Source organism: Esox lucius, chromosome 15 (genome assembly GCF_011004845.1).
Source record: "Esox lucius isolate fEsoLuc1 chromosome 15, fEsoLuc1.pri, whole genome shotgun sequence".
NCBI lineage: Eukaryota > Metazoa > Chordata > Actinopteri > Esociformes > Esocidae > Esox > Esox lucius.
This window is the reverse complement of record NC_047583.1, coordinates 20227501-20242775: the sequence shown is the minus strand read 5'-3', so window position 1 is coordinate 20242775 and position 15275 is coordinate 20227501. Positions and strand designations below refer to the sequence as shown.

At 39.4% G+C, this 15275-nt stretch overlaps 2 protein-coding genes across 7 annotated transcripts; one reads left to right on the top strand and one right to left on the bottom strand.

The window, feature by feature from the left end:
* The first annotated feature begins 132 nt into the window (after positions 1–132).
* On the top strand, positions 133–9469 carry LOC105015413 (zinc transporter 2-like). The gene is made up of 8 exons (XM_010878561.4): positions 133–203; positions 586–818; positions 1008–1154; positions 1815–1968; positions 8283–8499; positions 8703–8808; positions 9006–9140; positions 9324–9469. Exons 1-8 carry the CDS (start codon positions 142–144, stop codon positions 9467–9469), a joined length of 1200 nt encoding a protein of 399 aa, XP_010876863.2. The 5' UTR covers positions 133–141.
* Positions 8831–14744, bottom strand: LOC105015412 (putative deoxyribonuclease TATDN3). Of its 6 annotated transcripts, XR_004576836.1 has the most exons (11): positions 14571–14744; positions 14438–14470; positions 14189–14347; positions 13980–14042; positions 13698–13807; positions 12821–12876; positions 11384–11496; positions 11144–11224; positions 10098–10491; positions 9760–9870; positions 8837–9500 (listed from the first exon to the last, which is right to left on the bottom strand). XR_004576836.1 is itself a non-coding variant. In XM_020054002.2 (9 exons), exons 1-9 carry the CDS (start codon positions 14622–14624, stop codon positions 9832–9834), a joined length of 708 nt encoding a protein of 235 aa, XP_019909561.2. In that variant the 5' UTR covers positions 14625–14744; the 3' UTR covers positions 8831–9831. The 6 variants fall into 6 exon arrangements, 3 of the variants coding, with proteins under 3 accessions (XP_019909561.2, XP_019909560.2, XP_010876862.2); XR_002197891.2 differs by lacking the exon at positions 10098–10491 and having other exon boundaries at positions 8834–9500; positions 9764–9870; XR_002197890.2 differs by having other exon boundaries at positions 8835–9870.
* Positions 14745–15275: the final 531 nt, after the last annotated feature.

Here is a 15275-nt window from a genome sequence, read left to right as displayed (position 1 = left end):
TATAAACAGCACAATTGATGAACAGGTGTTCATTTTACAGCAGACCGGCAGCAAAACCGTTAGGACAGAGGCACTTTTTAGCTCATTGATTCTCTAGGTTTTTAGTAACTGCTCTGCTGAAAAATCACTCTTGTTCTAATTATGGATTCTGAGAAATGCCATCTCATGGAGGATGACACAACATACTCAATGGCATTACTAAGGTATGTAACCAAATTCTTTATCTTTGAGTCCTATGTTACAAAAAGTAAGTTTCATATTGTATTATCTCAACTGAATTACTCTAATAACTGCTATTGAGTTAATATTTCAGCCTTTTATAAAGTCAACTCCATTATATGATTTTAGTTGATGAGTTCTGTGGGGTTGTGTACAGAAATACAAACTAAACCTGGCTGACTACATGTATACTGAATCCATCATAATTGTACCTTACGTATTTTGTATTTGTTATAAACTTATTTGTTATAAACTTTCTTGAGTTAAATGACAAAACGTACACATTGTTACCTTTTATCACACACTATTCATTTTTACATGAGACACAGTGTATAAAAAAAGTAAACCTGAGACCTTTTCTCTCAGGCCATTCCCTGAGTCAGAGGAAGACCCCTCACAAACAGCTGATAACGGAGTTGCAGCCACTGCAGCTGAACCATGGAAATCTCTTAATACAAATGAGTCTCCTATCGCTACTGGTCATTGTCATGAGAGTGACAGGGTTTCTTGGACAGAGAGTCGCGAGAAGCAGCATGCCAAGAGAAAACTCATCATTGCCTTGGTTGTCAGCCTGGTCTTTATGGTTGGAGAGGTGATCGGTAAGATAATCAATACTTGTACAAAAAGAAGTTAGGAGAGCCAGAGGGGAGAGAGAACCCCCCCCCCCTCACACCGTTTCCAATGTACTCATGTTGTAAAATATTAAATCTGGTGGATACATTTTATTTTGTTCCTGTCCACTTTTCCGGGAAGCGTGAGCTTTAGCATGTGTTTCATTATTCCTACAGGAGGCTATGCAGCACACAGTCTGGCCATCATGACTGATGCGGCGCATCTCTTCACAGACTTCGGTAGCATCATGGCCAGTCTCTTCTCTCTGTGGCTCTCGTGCAAACCTCCCACCAAATCAATGAACTTCGGCTGGCATCGCTCAGGTAGGTCGACTTCAGAGAAGTTGAGACTGACACTGTGTGTCAACGTGCCTTGAATGAAACTGAACAGGAATATAAACCCAACATGTGTGTTGTTCCAATGTTTGATTAGCTGAAATAAAAGATCCCAGAAATGTTCCATACACACAAAGACATTTTTGTGTCTCAAGTGAAATGCATGGATTAGGGTTGTGGCTTTTCTTTTATTTAACTTATTTTATTATAGTGTCTGCAACTCAGTAAAAATCTTTGAAATGGTTGCATGTTGGGTTTATATTTTATTATTTAATGTACCCTGCATTCCACTGCTGGTTTGCCTGCTGGTTCCACTGCTAGTTTTTTTTTATTTAATGCACCCTGCATTCCACTGCTGGTTTGCCAAAGCTAAGCCTGGTGAGTTTTGGTTGGGCCCTAGATGGTAGACCAGATGCACCTACAAGAGAAATTCAAATCCCAGGGCACTGAAGGAGACATTGCCCTGAGTAAGGTGCTCTTTTTCAGATTGGACATTAAATGGGTGTCCTGATTCTAATTAAACATGCCATGGCACCTATTGTAAGACTATGGGCGTTAACCCTGGTGTTATGATCATATTTCCAATCTGGCTACCTGCTCTTCCCAGCTTCCAATTGGGGTAGAATGTTATATTCCAGTGTTTTGCAGAGATCCTGGGTGCCTGTCTGTCTGTGCTGTCGATCTGGGCTGTGACAGGTGTGCTGGTGTTCATGGCCATCCAAAGGATCCTCAATGACAACTATGAGATCCACAGTCGCCTCATGATCATCACTTCACTCTGTGCTGTGGGGGTCAATGTCTTGTGAGTACAGTTAGGATCACCCAGTTTTTTTTTGGTTCATTTAATATGAACCAAGTTAATCCATTATGCTTTTGTATTTTGTAAGAAACTCAGATCTAATGTCTGTTGGTTAGTTGTTTAACTGCCAGGGTAAAATGCCAATGTTGAAGGTTATGGTTAAAACCAGGCCCGTCAGAGACTGATAATGTGTCTGTGTATCATTTGTAGGCTTTTTCTTTGTATTGCCAGGGAATTTGGGTTACACCTATTGGTATCATCTTCTCCGGTCAGGGTGGTTTTTGTTATATAAAAATACAGCTGATATTTAAGACCTGTTGGCACAGTATTTGTGTGCGAATAAGAAAGCAACATACAAACCTCAGTTGACCTCTCCTTTAAAAACTCCACAGGTGAGCAGGTTTGTAGGTTGTCTGCAGTTTACAATTCATTATCTATGAAGGAGTTGTTTCCTTACCAGATATAAGATGCTCCCCTGTCCAGAGGAGTTATTTTTTTGCATTCGGGAAAGGTATTTAAACCACTTTCTATTATGTTACAGTCTTGGATTAATATTATTTTCCTCATCCATTTACACACAATATTCTATATTGTTCATATGACCAAACAAATGTTTGCAAAAAAACTAAAATAACATGCACATACATCTTCAGACTTTCTTTTTCAGTTCTCTGTTGAAGCACCTTCGGCAGTGATTACTGCCTCAAGTCTTCTTGGGCATGATGCTATGCGATTGGAACACCTGTATTTGGAGTTTTCTCACAGATCTTCTCTGCAGATCTTCTCAAGCTTTGTCAGATTGCAGAGCCATTTGCATGCCTGGAACTGTGCAGATTCTTTGGTATGGCAAGCTAATATTGGGCACTGTAAGAACCTATGCTATTCTGCCGCTTGCAAGGTCTTTTCTAGGATCCGGTCCTTTGAGCTGAACACCAACTGGGACCTAGACTACCTCAGAGCCCGATTAGTCCCCCCTTTACTCCCTATTCCTCCACAAACTACCAACACCAAGTTTGCTGAAGACACAACTGTGGTAGGCCTCATCACCAATGGCATCAAGACAGACTGCAGGTCGTAGGTCAGATACAGTGGGGAGAACAAGTATTTGATACACTGCCGATTTTGCAGGTTTTCCTACTTACAAAGCATGTAGAGGTCTGTAATTGTTATCATAGGTACTCTTTGACTGTGAGAGACAGAATCTAAAACAAAAATCCAGAAAATCACATTGCATGATTTTTTTATAATTAATTTGCATTTTATTGCATGACATAAGTATTTGATCACCTACCAACCAGTAAGAATTCCAGCTCTCACAGACCTGTTCGTTTTTCTTTAAGAAGCCCTCCTGTTCTCCACTCATTACCGGTATTAACTGCAATTGTTTGAACTCGTTACCTGTATAAAAGACATCTGTCCACATACTCAATCAAACAGACTCCAACCTCTCCACAATGGCCAAGACCAGAGAGCTGTGTAAGGACATCAGGGATAACATTGTAGACCTGCACAAGGCTGGGATGGGCTACAGGACAATAGGCAAGCAGCTTGGTGAGAAGGCAACAACTGTTGGCGCAATTATTAGAAAATGGAAGAAGTTCAAGATGATGGTCAATCTCCCTCAGTCTGGGGCTCCATGTAAGATCTCACCTCGTGGGGCACCAATGATCATGAGGAAGGTGAGGGATCAGCCCAGAACTACACGGCAGGACCTGGTCAATGACCCGAAGAGAGCTGGGACCACAGTCTCAAAGAAAATCATTAGTAACACACTACGCCGCCATGGATTAAAATCCTGCAGCGCACGCAAGGTCCCCCTGCTCAAGCCAGCTTATGTCCAGGCCCGTCTAAAGTTTGCCAATGACCATCTGGATGATCCAGAGGAGGAATGGGAGAAGGTCATGTGGTCTGATGAGACAAAAATAGAGCTTTTTGGTCTAAACTCCACTCGCCGTGTTTGGAGGAAGAAGAAGGATAAGTACAATCCCAAAAACACCATCCCAACCATGAAGCATTGAGGTGGAAACATCATTCTTTGGGGAAGGTTTTCTGCAAAGGGAACAGGACGACTGCACCGTATTGAGGGGAGGATGGATGGGGCAATGTATCGCGAGATCCACATGCAAATCATGTTCCAGACACCCATCAGCCTCCACGTGCAAATCATCTTCCAGACACTCATCAGCCTCCACGTGCAAATCATCTTCCAGACACCCATCAGCCTCCACGTGCAAATCATCTTCCAGACCCCCATCAGCCTCCACGTGCAAATCATCTTCCAGACACCCATCAGCCTCCACATGCAAATCATCTTCCAGACACCCATCAGCCTCCACGTGCAAATCATATTCAGTGCACCCGTCAGTTTCTGCAACGCATGCCAGCCTGCTTGAGTGAAATACAATGCCGGAACCGATGGGCAATAATGGCATTTGTTGAGGCTGAGGGGAAAGGGGCAGGATATCTTGATAACAAGCCTCCGTGGGGTCTATCGGTACACGTGCGTTGAGGACGCCAGGACTCCAACATGCATGCCACCATCCATATACATATGGCTTAAGTGGAACGGATCAAGAGCTTCAAGTTCCCTGGTGTACACATCAGTGAGAAGTGAACATGGTCTGTACATGCATACACCCAACACAAACTCACACTTGTGAAGAGGGCATATCGAGAACTCTTCCCCTTCAGGAGGCTTTCACAACATCACATAAAATGTGTACCCACACAAGCATAGCTTTTTCCAATAATAACACTTCTGACTGTCATACATGTAAAAGAACATTATGCTCTATTTTTTGGAGCATGTATATTTTTTGGAGAAAGCAATTTATGTATTGCAACGCATTTCGGACAATCATGTTATGACATTATTTTGAGCTAATTTATCTTAAGGGGAAATGTCATTGCATTTCAAGCAGAATAGCTCATTGTGTTTACTGATTGGAATAATCCTAAAGTTGTGCTCATAAGTTTGCATACCCTTGGAGAATTGGTAATATATGTACCATTTGAAAAGAAAACATGAGTGAGCAGGCAAAACACTTTGTTTATTTCTTATGGGATTCACATTCAACTGTAAGTCATAACAGAATGGCACAATCATAAAACATGAACTGACCCCTGTTCTGCATACTCTTAGTTCTTAATACTGTGTATTGCCCCCCTTCACATCAATGACAGTGTGCAGTCTTTTGTAATAGGTGTCTATGAGGCCCAGGAATTCGTGCAGGTGGTATAGCTGCCCATTCATCTTGGTAAAATGCCTCCAGGTCATGCAGTCTTTGGTCATCTTGCATGAACCGCACGTTTGAGATCTCCCCAGAGTGGCTCAATGATATTAAGGTCAGGAGACTGTGATGGCCACTCCAGAACCTTCACCTTTTTCTGCTGTAGGGTCAACTTGGCCTTGTGTTTAGGGTCATTGTCGTGCTGGAAAGTCCAAGAGCGTCCCATGCGCAGTTTTCATACAGAAGAATGCAAATTGTCTGCCAGTATTTTCTGATAACATGCTGCATTCATCTTGCCATCAATGTTCACAAGATTCCCTGTGCCTTTAGAGCTCACACACCAAAACATAAGTGAGCCACCACCATGCTTCACAGTGGGGATGGTATTCTGATCACTATAGGCCTTGCTGACCCCTCTCTAAACATAGCGCTTATGGTTGTGACCATAAAGCTCTATTTTGGTCTCGTCACTCCAAATTTCAATGTGCCAGAAGCAGAGGCGTGTCAAGGTGTTGTTGGGCATATTGTAACTGGTCTTTTATGTGGCATTGGCGCAGTAAAGGCTTCTTTCTGGCAACTCGACCATGCAGCAAATTTTTGTTCGAGTATTGTTGTATTGTGCTCCTTCAAAAAACCACACTGTCTTTTTCCAGAGCAGCCTGTATTTCTCCTGAGGTTACCTGTGGGTTTTTCTTTGTATCCCAAACAATTCTTATGGCAGTTTTGTCTGAAACCTTTCTTGGTCTCCCTGACTGGCTTGGTATCATGAGATCCCCAAATGTTCTACTTCTTAATAAGTGAGGCTTTGGATATCTTTTTATATCCTTTCCCATCTTTATAAAGTTCCATTCCCTTGTTACACAGGTATTTTGACAGTTCTTTTCTGCGCCCCATGGCTCAGTATCTAGCCTGCTCAGTGCATCCATGTGAGAGCTAACAAACCCAATTACTATTTATACACAGACACTAATTGCAATTTAAAAAGCCACAGGTGTAGGGAAATTCACCTTTAATTGACATTTTCACCTGTGTGTGTCACCTTGTGTGTCTGTAACAAGGCCAAACATTCAAGGGTATGTAAACTTTTGATCAGGGCCATTTGGGTGAATTCTGTTGTCACTATGATTTAAAAAGGAGCCAAACAACTATGTGATAATAAATGGCTTCCACCCTGACATTTCACAACTTTCAACTGAAACCCCTGTTGGTGTTCTTGTGAAAACAGGTTTTGTTTAGAATTTCCAGTATATTTTTTGTAAAGTTACCCCATCCTGTTGAACAACAAAATGTTGTGGAACTTAGAACTACATATGAGGTGTATACTTGCAGGTTTGTATGGCACCAGTAACAAGGGCCATTGCAACTGTTGATGGAACAGCTGTTCCTCATAAGAGCGCCTGATCTACAACCTTGTTTCCAGGAAGGTTGGGATGCTGACTAAAATGAAAATAAAATAGAATGCAATGATAAAAAAAGTACAAAGACAGCATAGCAAATGTTGAAATTGAGAAATGTTATTGTTTCTTGAAATTGGAATTTTTAATTTGATGGCAGCACATTTCAAAAAGGTTGGGACAGAGGCAACAAAAGACTAAAAAAGTGGTGTAATGCTAAAAAACTAAACCTATGGAATATCACACAACTAATTAGCTAAATTGGCAACAGGTCAGAAACATGATTGGTTATTAAAAGATCATTCCAGAGAGGATGAGTCTTTAAGAAGTAATGACGGGGAGGGGTTCACAACTCTGAAAGACTGCACGGGCAAATAGAGCAACAATTTAAGAATAATGTTTCTCGGTATAAAATTGCAAAGAGTTTGGGGATCTTATCATCAATGGTACATAATATCATAAAAAAATTCTGAGAAATCTCTGTATGCATGGGACAAGGCCGAAAACCAATACTGGATGGCCGTGATCTTGGGGCCCTCAGATGGCACTGCATTAAAACCAGACATGATTCTGTAGTGGACATCACTGCATGGTCTCCGGAACACACCTGAAAACCATTGTCTATGAACACAGTACATCCCTGCATCCAGAAATGCAAGTTAAAACTCTACCATACAAAGAAGAAACCAAATATAAACAAGATCCAGAAACGCTGCCGCCTTCTCTGGGCAAGAGATTATTTAAGATGGACTGAGGCGAAATTGAAAACTGTCCTGTGGTCTGATGAATCCAAATGTGAAATTATTTTTTGGGAATCATGGAACGCCACGTTTTCCAGAATTAAGAGCAGAGGGACCATCTGGCTTGTAATCAGCGCACAGTTCAAAAGCCAGCGTCTGTGACGGTATGGGAGTGCATTAGTGCACATGGCATGGGTGACTTGCTCATCTGTGAAGGCATCATTAATGCTTAACAATATATACAGGTTTTGGAGCAACATATGCTGCCATCAAGATTACTTTTAAGGGAAGGCCTTGCTTATTTCAGCAAGACAATGCCAAACTATATTCTGCACATTACGACAGCATGACTCTGTAGTCCGGGTGCTAAACTGACCTGCCTGCAGTCCAGACCTGTCACCCACTGAAAACATTTGGTGCATTATGAAACAAAAAATATTACAATGGAGACCCTGAACTGTTGAGCAGCTGAAATCCTGTATCAAGCAAGAATGGGAATACATTTCACTTTCAAAACTACAGCAGTTGGTCTCCTCAGTTCCCAAACAGAGTATTGTTGAAAGAGATAATGCAACACAGTGGTAAACACACCCCTGTCCCGACTTTTTTGAAACATGTTGCTGGCATCATATTTCAAAATCTACATGTATTTTTCCAAAAATAAACAGCATTTCTCAGTTTCAACATTTGATATGTTGTCTTTGTACTATTTTCGTTGAACAGAGGGATAAATGATTTGCACATCATTGCATTCTGTTTGTATTTGCATTTCATGCAGCGTCCCAACTAATTTGGAAATGGGGTTGTATTAAAGGCTGCTGCTTTGGTTGGAAGTATCCTCCTATTGTAACTTACCATCCTGTGGTAACCTACCATTTCTGTTTTAACGAGATCTAGACAGTTTTCTTTGGTAGAATTTGGCTGTTCTAACAACATGCTTTTTCCCCCTAAAGAATGGCCTTCATCCTCCACCAGTCTAGTCACGTACACAGTCACAGCCCCTCCTACCGCCAAGCCCATGGCCAAAGAGTCAAACTATCACATGGCCACTCTCATGGACTGCCTGGTGGCCATGGCAACACCAGCGTTAAGGCGGCTTTTATCCATGTAGTAGGGGACCTGATGCAGAGTCTGGGGGTCCTGCTTGCTGCTACTGTTATACACTTCTGGGTCAGTGATGCTGTCCACCTGCTTAATTCTCCAGGAAACCATGGCATCAGTAAAGAAATTGCATTATGTGATATTCATACTCGTTTTACAATACAAGGCTTTCCCTGCTAAGTTAGCTAAAATATAGATGAATAATCATGGGAAGAGAAGAGAAAAATAAGAATTCAGCAGTTTTTAAAGCGTTGCTTCTTTTCTCACCACAGCCACAGTATAAAATAGCAGATCCAATTTGTACCTTCATGTTCTCTGTGTTTGTGCTGGGAACAACTGTCACTATCCTGAGTGATGTCTTCAGAATACTGATGGAAGGTGTGTACACGTTATTTACTAGGAGAATAATAAAATACTATATTATGTGTTATTTTTCCTTGATCCTTTATTTAATCAGAGAGGCTCCAGGTGCACTTTATAATTATGTCCATGGACTTCTAAAGGGTATCTGTATGTTAATTGCATCTCTTTTTATGTCTTTCAGTAACGTTCATGTACATAACTGAATTCTACAGGGGTTCCTAAAGGTATTGACTTCAATGCTGTGAGAGACATGCTTCTGTCGCTGAGAGGTGTTAAAGCTACACACAACCTCCATATTTGGGCCCTCACCATGAGTCAGTCACAGCTCTCTGTACACGTAGCTATAGGTAGGCAGAAGACCAACGTAGACTAACACACACTGAAATACTGTGTATGTACCTTATTCTGTGGCTGAGACCGAATATTCTCTTGGTTGTTTATCCAGTGTCTCCATCTATACTGTGGTACTCTGTCTCCACTGTTGTGCCTAAATATCTTACAGTCCATATTGTTTGGGTTTTGTTATCTAGACAAAGATGCCAATCCCCAGCTGGTACTCATGGAGTCCACCAAGATGCTCCAGTCAGAGTTTGGTTTCGCCAGTCTCACCATCCAGGTGGAACAGTATTCAGAGGAGATGGTTTACTGCACACGATGCCAGGACCCCACAGACTGACCACTCTGTTGTTAAGGTGGTTGAAACGAAACTGTAGCGGTCAGAGATTGAATAACGTCATGATGGGAATTAACGGCGAACCCAGACCTATATCTAGGGTCCATGTATATTTTGCAGCAGTCCGGCATGGATTTTGTCAATGCTTTCATCCATTATGACTGGAAGAATACCATTTAGATTGAATGTAACATAGTACTACAACAGGCTTGGAGTTCTTTAAAAAGGCTATCATAGCCATAGCTATTTTGTCATACTTGAAAAGTAAAATATACACTCAAAATAATGCAGACCTACTGTAGTTTTCATAAGTTTTCAATGTGCAGCCACTAATAGGTTTTTATGGGTTTCTCCAGGTTGTCCCATCACTTTGTTCCTGGTGTAGCACTTCTGTGGGAAAACTCCTGTTTCAATCAATATTGGTTTTAGTGCAAGATAACAGACAGATAAGGTCAGCCCAAACTATCGTCACACACAATTAACATAGCAAAAAGATTGTTTCATTATAAAAGATTTGATCATATTCATTAAAATTCACTGATCATATTTTAATAACAAAATGTTAAATATCAACATTCACTGAGCACGTAGTAAAACATTCTGATCTCAGAGTTGTTGTTTTTCTGTTTACCTCAAACAGGTATTCACTAACATTCTGATTGCTGTTTGGTGTTGAAAGGCTTAAATCCTCCTCAGTTTGTAAGGCTTTCAGTCATTGGCTCTCCTAACCCAAGCTGACACACCAACAAGGTAATACTGGTTCTGATTTTCAAGGACTTCACAGATTCCGCCCAAGGCGTCTTATAGAGCAGAATGCTGAATAGCCTTTGATAGGATGTGTCCTGTTCACATGCCCAGTATTAAATCCCAGAATTCTTGGTTCATGCTCTGAGTAATGTCTTGAGTCTGGGAAACAGGCGCAGGGAGTTCTGCATTGTCACATCAATCACTGTCTCTAAGGGGATACCTTTGATCTTACTGATGTACTCGGCACAGATGAAGATATTCTTTGGCTCATTTCTCACCTATGTTTCAGAAAAAAGATGGAAGACTAGTTTTAGTAATACCATCTGTAAAAAAAATAATTGTATGTGTATAAATCACTTGAACATTATTTGATGTGAAACTACATTCAAACCAGGACAAAGTCAATAACATGGGTTTTAGCCTTTACAGCTCCAGAAAAAAATCATTTTAACCCTTCTGTTCCTCACTCAAAACCTTCATTTTCAACTTAAAAAAAAAAGGAAATAAATCTTTTCTCTTAATCTTTTCCGGAGCTGTATTTGTTGTTTTGAATCTGGCTGTATATTTTACAGGCAGCTCATCAGGGTCTGGTCTGCTAACCGTTCCAAGAGTAAAGACAAATGTTGGTGGTGTAGCATTTAGTCAATAAAATGCCAGGAAATCTTAGACCTGCTCCAACATTGACCACTTAAATCTAGGCTAAAATCTTTCTTCTGTTTTTAGTTATCTTTTAACCCTCTAGAATGTGATGGGGTATTTTCTGTATGCTTTGTCTTTTATGCTAAATGTATTTCTAGTATGACTGATTTTTTCTAATGTTAAGCACTTTGAATTGCCCCTGTGTGTGAAATGTGCCATACAAATAAACTTGCCATGCCTTTCCTTACTGCTATTGTGTGTAAATAAAGAAATAAACATGAACAATCCAACCTGTTTCTCTGGGCCCAAGGCAGGGGAATCGGTTTCTAGACACATGCTCTCCAACGGTAGCTGTTTTACCAGCTTCTGCTTCTTATTGGGGAAGAGAGAGCCAAACATTCTATTAAGCACAGGAAACATACTGCAGATGAGATAAAAACTCTTAAAAAAAAACCAATGTGTGCATTGTGCTCAAAATACATTGCCTGTGTAAAGTACAAGGTAAGTTCCCTTTTGCCAAATTAATCTTACCTGTTCACTTCTCACAATAGAAGGAGGAATGGAGAACAAATACCCTGCTTTCACTCCCTCCATGGCAACTGAGGGTTTTCCATCAAACGCATGAAGAAGAGCTTTCTCAACACCTAGAAAAGACAAGTTGTGCGTTGTTTTCTATATTAGCAAGCAAGCAAGTTTATTTATATAGGAAAATTCATACACAGAAGCAATTCAATGTGCTTTACAAAGAAAAAAATATAATAGCATAAAAGCCAATACTCAAATGAAAACATCAAAACAACATATTAATAAAAAAATAGTTTAAGTGCTCAGTCATAGACGCGTGAAAAGAGAAGTGTTTTTGACCTAGATTTAAAAATGGATACATCTGGGGCACGTCTAAGATCTTCTGGTAGTATATTCCAGTGCATTGCAGCATAATTGCTAAACACAGCTTCTCCATGTTTAGTTTGGACTCTGGGCTCTACTAGCTGACCTGAGTTCATGGATCTAAGAGCCCTGCTCGGTTTATATTCTTCAAACATAGAAATATATTCGGGTCCTAAACCATTCAGAGATTTATAAACTAAAAGCACCACTTTAAAATCGATTCTGTAACTGACTGGAAGCTAAAGCAAAGATTTAAGAACAGGAGTGATGTGCTCTGTTCTCTTGGTCCTGGTTAACATTCTAACAGCAGCATTCTGAATGAGCTGCAGCTGTTTTACAGACTTTTTGGGGAGTCCAATTAAGAGGCCATTACAGCAGTCAACCCCACTAGAGATAAAAGCATGGATGAGCTTCTCTTGGTCTTTTTGGGACACCAAGCCCTTGATTCTGGCTATATTTTTAAGATGATAGAATGCTGTTTTGATGACCGTTTTGATATGACTGTTAAATGTTAGGTCTGAGTCTATCAGAACACCAAGATTATGCACTTGATCCCTGGTTTAAAGGGCATGAGAATGCCGCTCTGTACTAATATTTGTTATTATATTTTTGTAGCCAAACACAATCTCTGTTTTATCTTGGTTTCATTGTAGACAGGTTAATTAATTAACTTGTTAGGCACAGTCCTGTTAAAAACTAAATACACACTCTGTAGAGTTCCTTTAAAATATTTGGACATATATATTTTTTTTATCACACTTAGAGTTGAAACTTTGCAAGCATTTTTTCCCATACAAAATCTAATTCATATTACAGAAAAAAATAAGTGCACCCCTAGCATAGTGTTGACCCCTTTGGCTGAAATTTTTTCAAGTCATTTCTTGAGACTATCTTACATTGACATGATTTCTCTAACGAATACAAAACATTTTCAGTGCTTTGATTAGTACTTCAGAGTTCCCGTTATTCTGTTTACTGTCCCAAGTTATTCTCTAAAGAATGTATAATCATTTGCACATGTTTTGGTGCAACTGACTCATAAAACATACAGAAACTTAGAAATAACATATATGCCATTACCTTGCTCCTTTAGGAGGTGGATGGTAGGTCTGCCGGCTGATCGTGAATGAACATTTCTAAACAATAAATATAACGTCACAAAAACCATGAACGAAGGTAAAAAACTGCTGAGGAGAATATATTACAAACACAACTGTGATTGATCATTCTGTTTTATTTATTGGCAATTTACTGTTTTATTTATGTTAGAGTAATATTCCTGTGTTTTTTATTTTCAGTACATTTTCTTTCACATTTACTACATTTTACATCCTCTGTTTGGACCCAGAATAATATGTAATAACCTTCAGTGTTTGGCATGTCAAAGGGTAAAAATGTAATATGGTTCAACCATCCCAAGGTTGAATTTGAATGTGAACATCTGTAGTCATAAGAAAACTATAAATATTCAACTCAGCCATACATTCACAAGTGTATGCGATGATATTAGGAAATATTGATTGATCAACACATTGAATATTTAGAAGATGGAATGCTTTCTTGTTTTTAATGTGCTGTCGGCTAGAATCCAACCCATGGTGCAGCAGTGCAGATGCATCAGTAGAATTAACTTATTCGACTGCTACCCTAGGTCACTTAATTTGCATTTCTTTGCATTTCTCATTTCTCATTGGAAATATTATGTCAATCCTCATATCAAAATATATCTTGCAATAAATGTAGAGAAAAATATACATAGAAAATTATATTGATTGCATTTTCACTGGAATAATCAGGAGTTTGTTGTTATAAAATGTCAATATATTTTTACAGATTTCAACAATTATTAGTTCAAATGTACAACAATGGGAAGATACTTCTTAAAATGTGTAATTCATTAAAGTATATATTATTAAACCTAATTTGTCAGTTGGCCTTATATTAGTATGAGACTTACAGTGGAAGGTCCAGTTGTTTGGCGATCTCTGCCTGTCGAATAAGTACTTGTCTTTGACTATCTTTGTCCGTGTCACTGTTGACAAATCTCGGAGTGAAATCCAAGCCTACCTGTCATGAAAGCAAAAACAAGGTCATTCATTAATTGAGATAATTACCGAAATGTAACTGTTTACAGAAGACTGTCCCAGGCTTATTACCACAGAGATAAATCTGCTGGAAGAGTGGTTGACACAAGTCTTTATCAATGGGCACTGAAAATCTATTTAAAAAAATCTCTTACCTCGCCAATAGCAATAAGATGTTCTTTATATTTCTCGATCAGGGGCAAAGCAGCATCTAAATCCTACACAAGTATTACAGTTTAACATGGTGCAGTTGACAAACGTATTACAGTTTGACTTACTGCAGTAGACAAAAGTATTACAATTTAACATAGTGCAGTAGACATGCAAGATGGTGACGATGGTCTGTTTTATTTTAGACGCAGACCTGGAGTAAGGCGCCTCTCTGCGGCTCTGGAGCTGACCCTTGTACAGGATGGACTCCCAAACAAGGGAAAATAAAACCTGGGAACCTCTGTGACAGATGTATTATCTTTTCAAACTCGCCAGCATGTTCTGCTACTGCAACTATTGCTAGAAGCCCGGCCTGAAAAAAAACATTTACCTGTCAAATGCTAGACAACTTCTCCGGACAACAAAACAACTAGAAACAACTATCAAGTACTGTAACACTTACTGTCTTAGAATTCTCAATCACTTCTTCTATGTCCTGAAATAAATTATAATTGATTCAATAGACAATACAGTCGGAATCTTAACAAAAAAGAAAAAACTAAGGCAAAAGATGCGGTTTTGTATTCCTTTCTAACCTGGTCGAAATCTCCGGCAGAGATGTGGCAGTGGCAGTCAATGAAACCCTTCATGGATAACTTATAATATATAACTGTATTATAATAAAATGACAGTACATGAAATTGTGAGTATATCGTATAAAGCTGTTAGAAACATGCACTGCTTCTGCAAAATCCCTGCGCAACATCAGCGCCTTGTGAGCAACATTAAAAAACACTTCCGGGTCACGAAAATTAGGAACATTTCAAAATAAAGGATGCCAAAGAATTTCATCAAAATTTAATTTAGTCATTGTAAATGTACCACTCAAAACATTGACAGAAATTTATATTTCATCATATTTAAGAGTAATTTCAATAAAATCTGGGTATTAAAACACGTTCCAAGGTCAAAATTCAGATAATGTGAATGACTGAATATGGAATACATACTGGCTCATATCTCAAAAACTATTGAAAGCAATGTAGGACATGTTCATGAGAGTGTGTAGAGTAAGACAAACCTGTCTATTCAGGGGGGATGGTGTGCTACATCTAACAACACAATATTTTCCACACCCTTTTTAGTCCCCAATGCAAAACACTATAATAGACCATATTGTATATATCCTACAATACATTCACTGCGGCATACAGCATAGTTATTTTCTGTATAGAGTGATAGGTATTTCATATCCATTGAGTTACATTGTGTCTAATAGTATGAGTGGAGTAAAAAGCTAA

Coding starts and splice junctions, on each gene's coding strand:
- LOC105015413 (XM_010878561.4), top strand. CDS start 142: ATGGATTCTGAGAAATGCCATCTCATGGAGGATGACACAACATACTCA. Junction 8,500..8,702: donor CTACTGTTATACACTTCTGG/GTCAGTGATGCT, acceptor TTCTCACCACAG/CCACAGTATAAAATAGCAGA. Junction 8,809..9,005: donor CTTCAGAATACTGATGGAAG/GTGTGTACACGT, acceptor TGAATTCTACAG/GGGTTCCTAAAGGTATTGAC.
- LOC105015412 (XM_020054001.2), bottom strand. CDS start 14,624: ATGAAGGGTTTCATTGACTGCCACTGCCACATCTCTGCCGGAGATTTC. Junction 14,043..14,188: donor AGAGAGGCGCCTTACTCCAG/GTCTGCGTCTAA, acceptor ATACTTGTGTAG/GATTTAGATGCTGCTTTGCC. Junction 10,492..11,143: donor CCTTGGGCCCAGAGAAACAG/GTTGGATTGTTC, acceptor TCTGAAACATAG/GTGAGAAATGAGCCAAAGAA.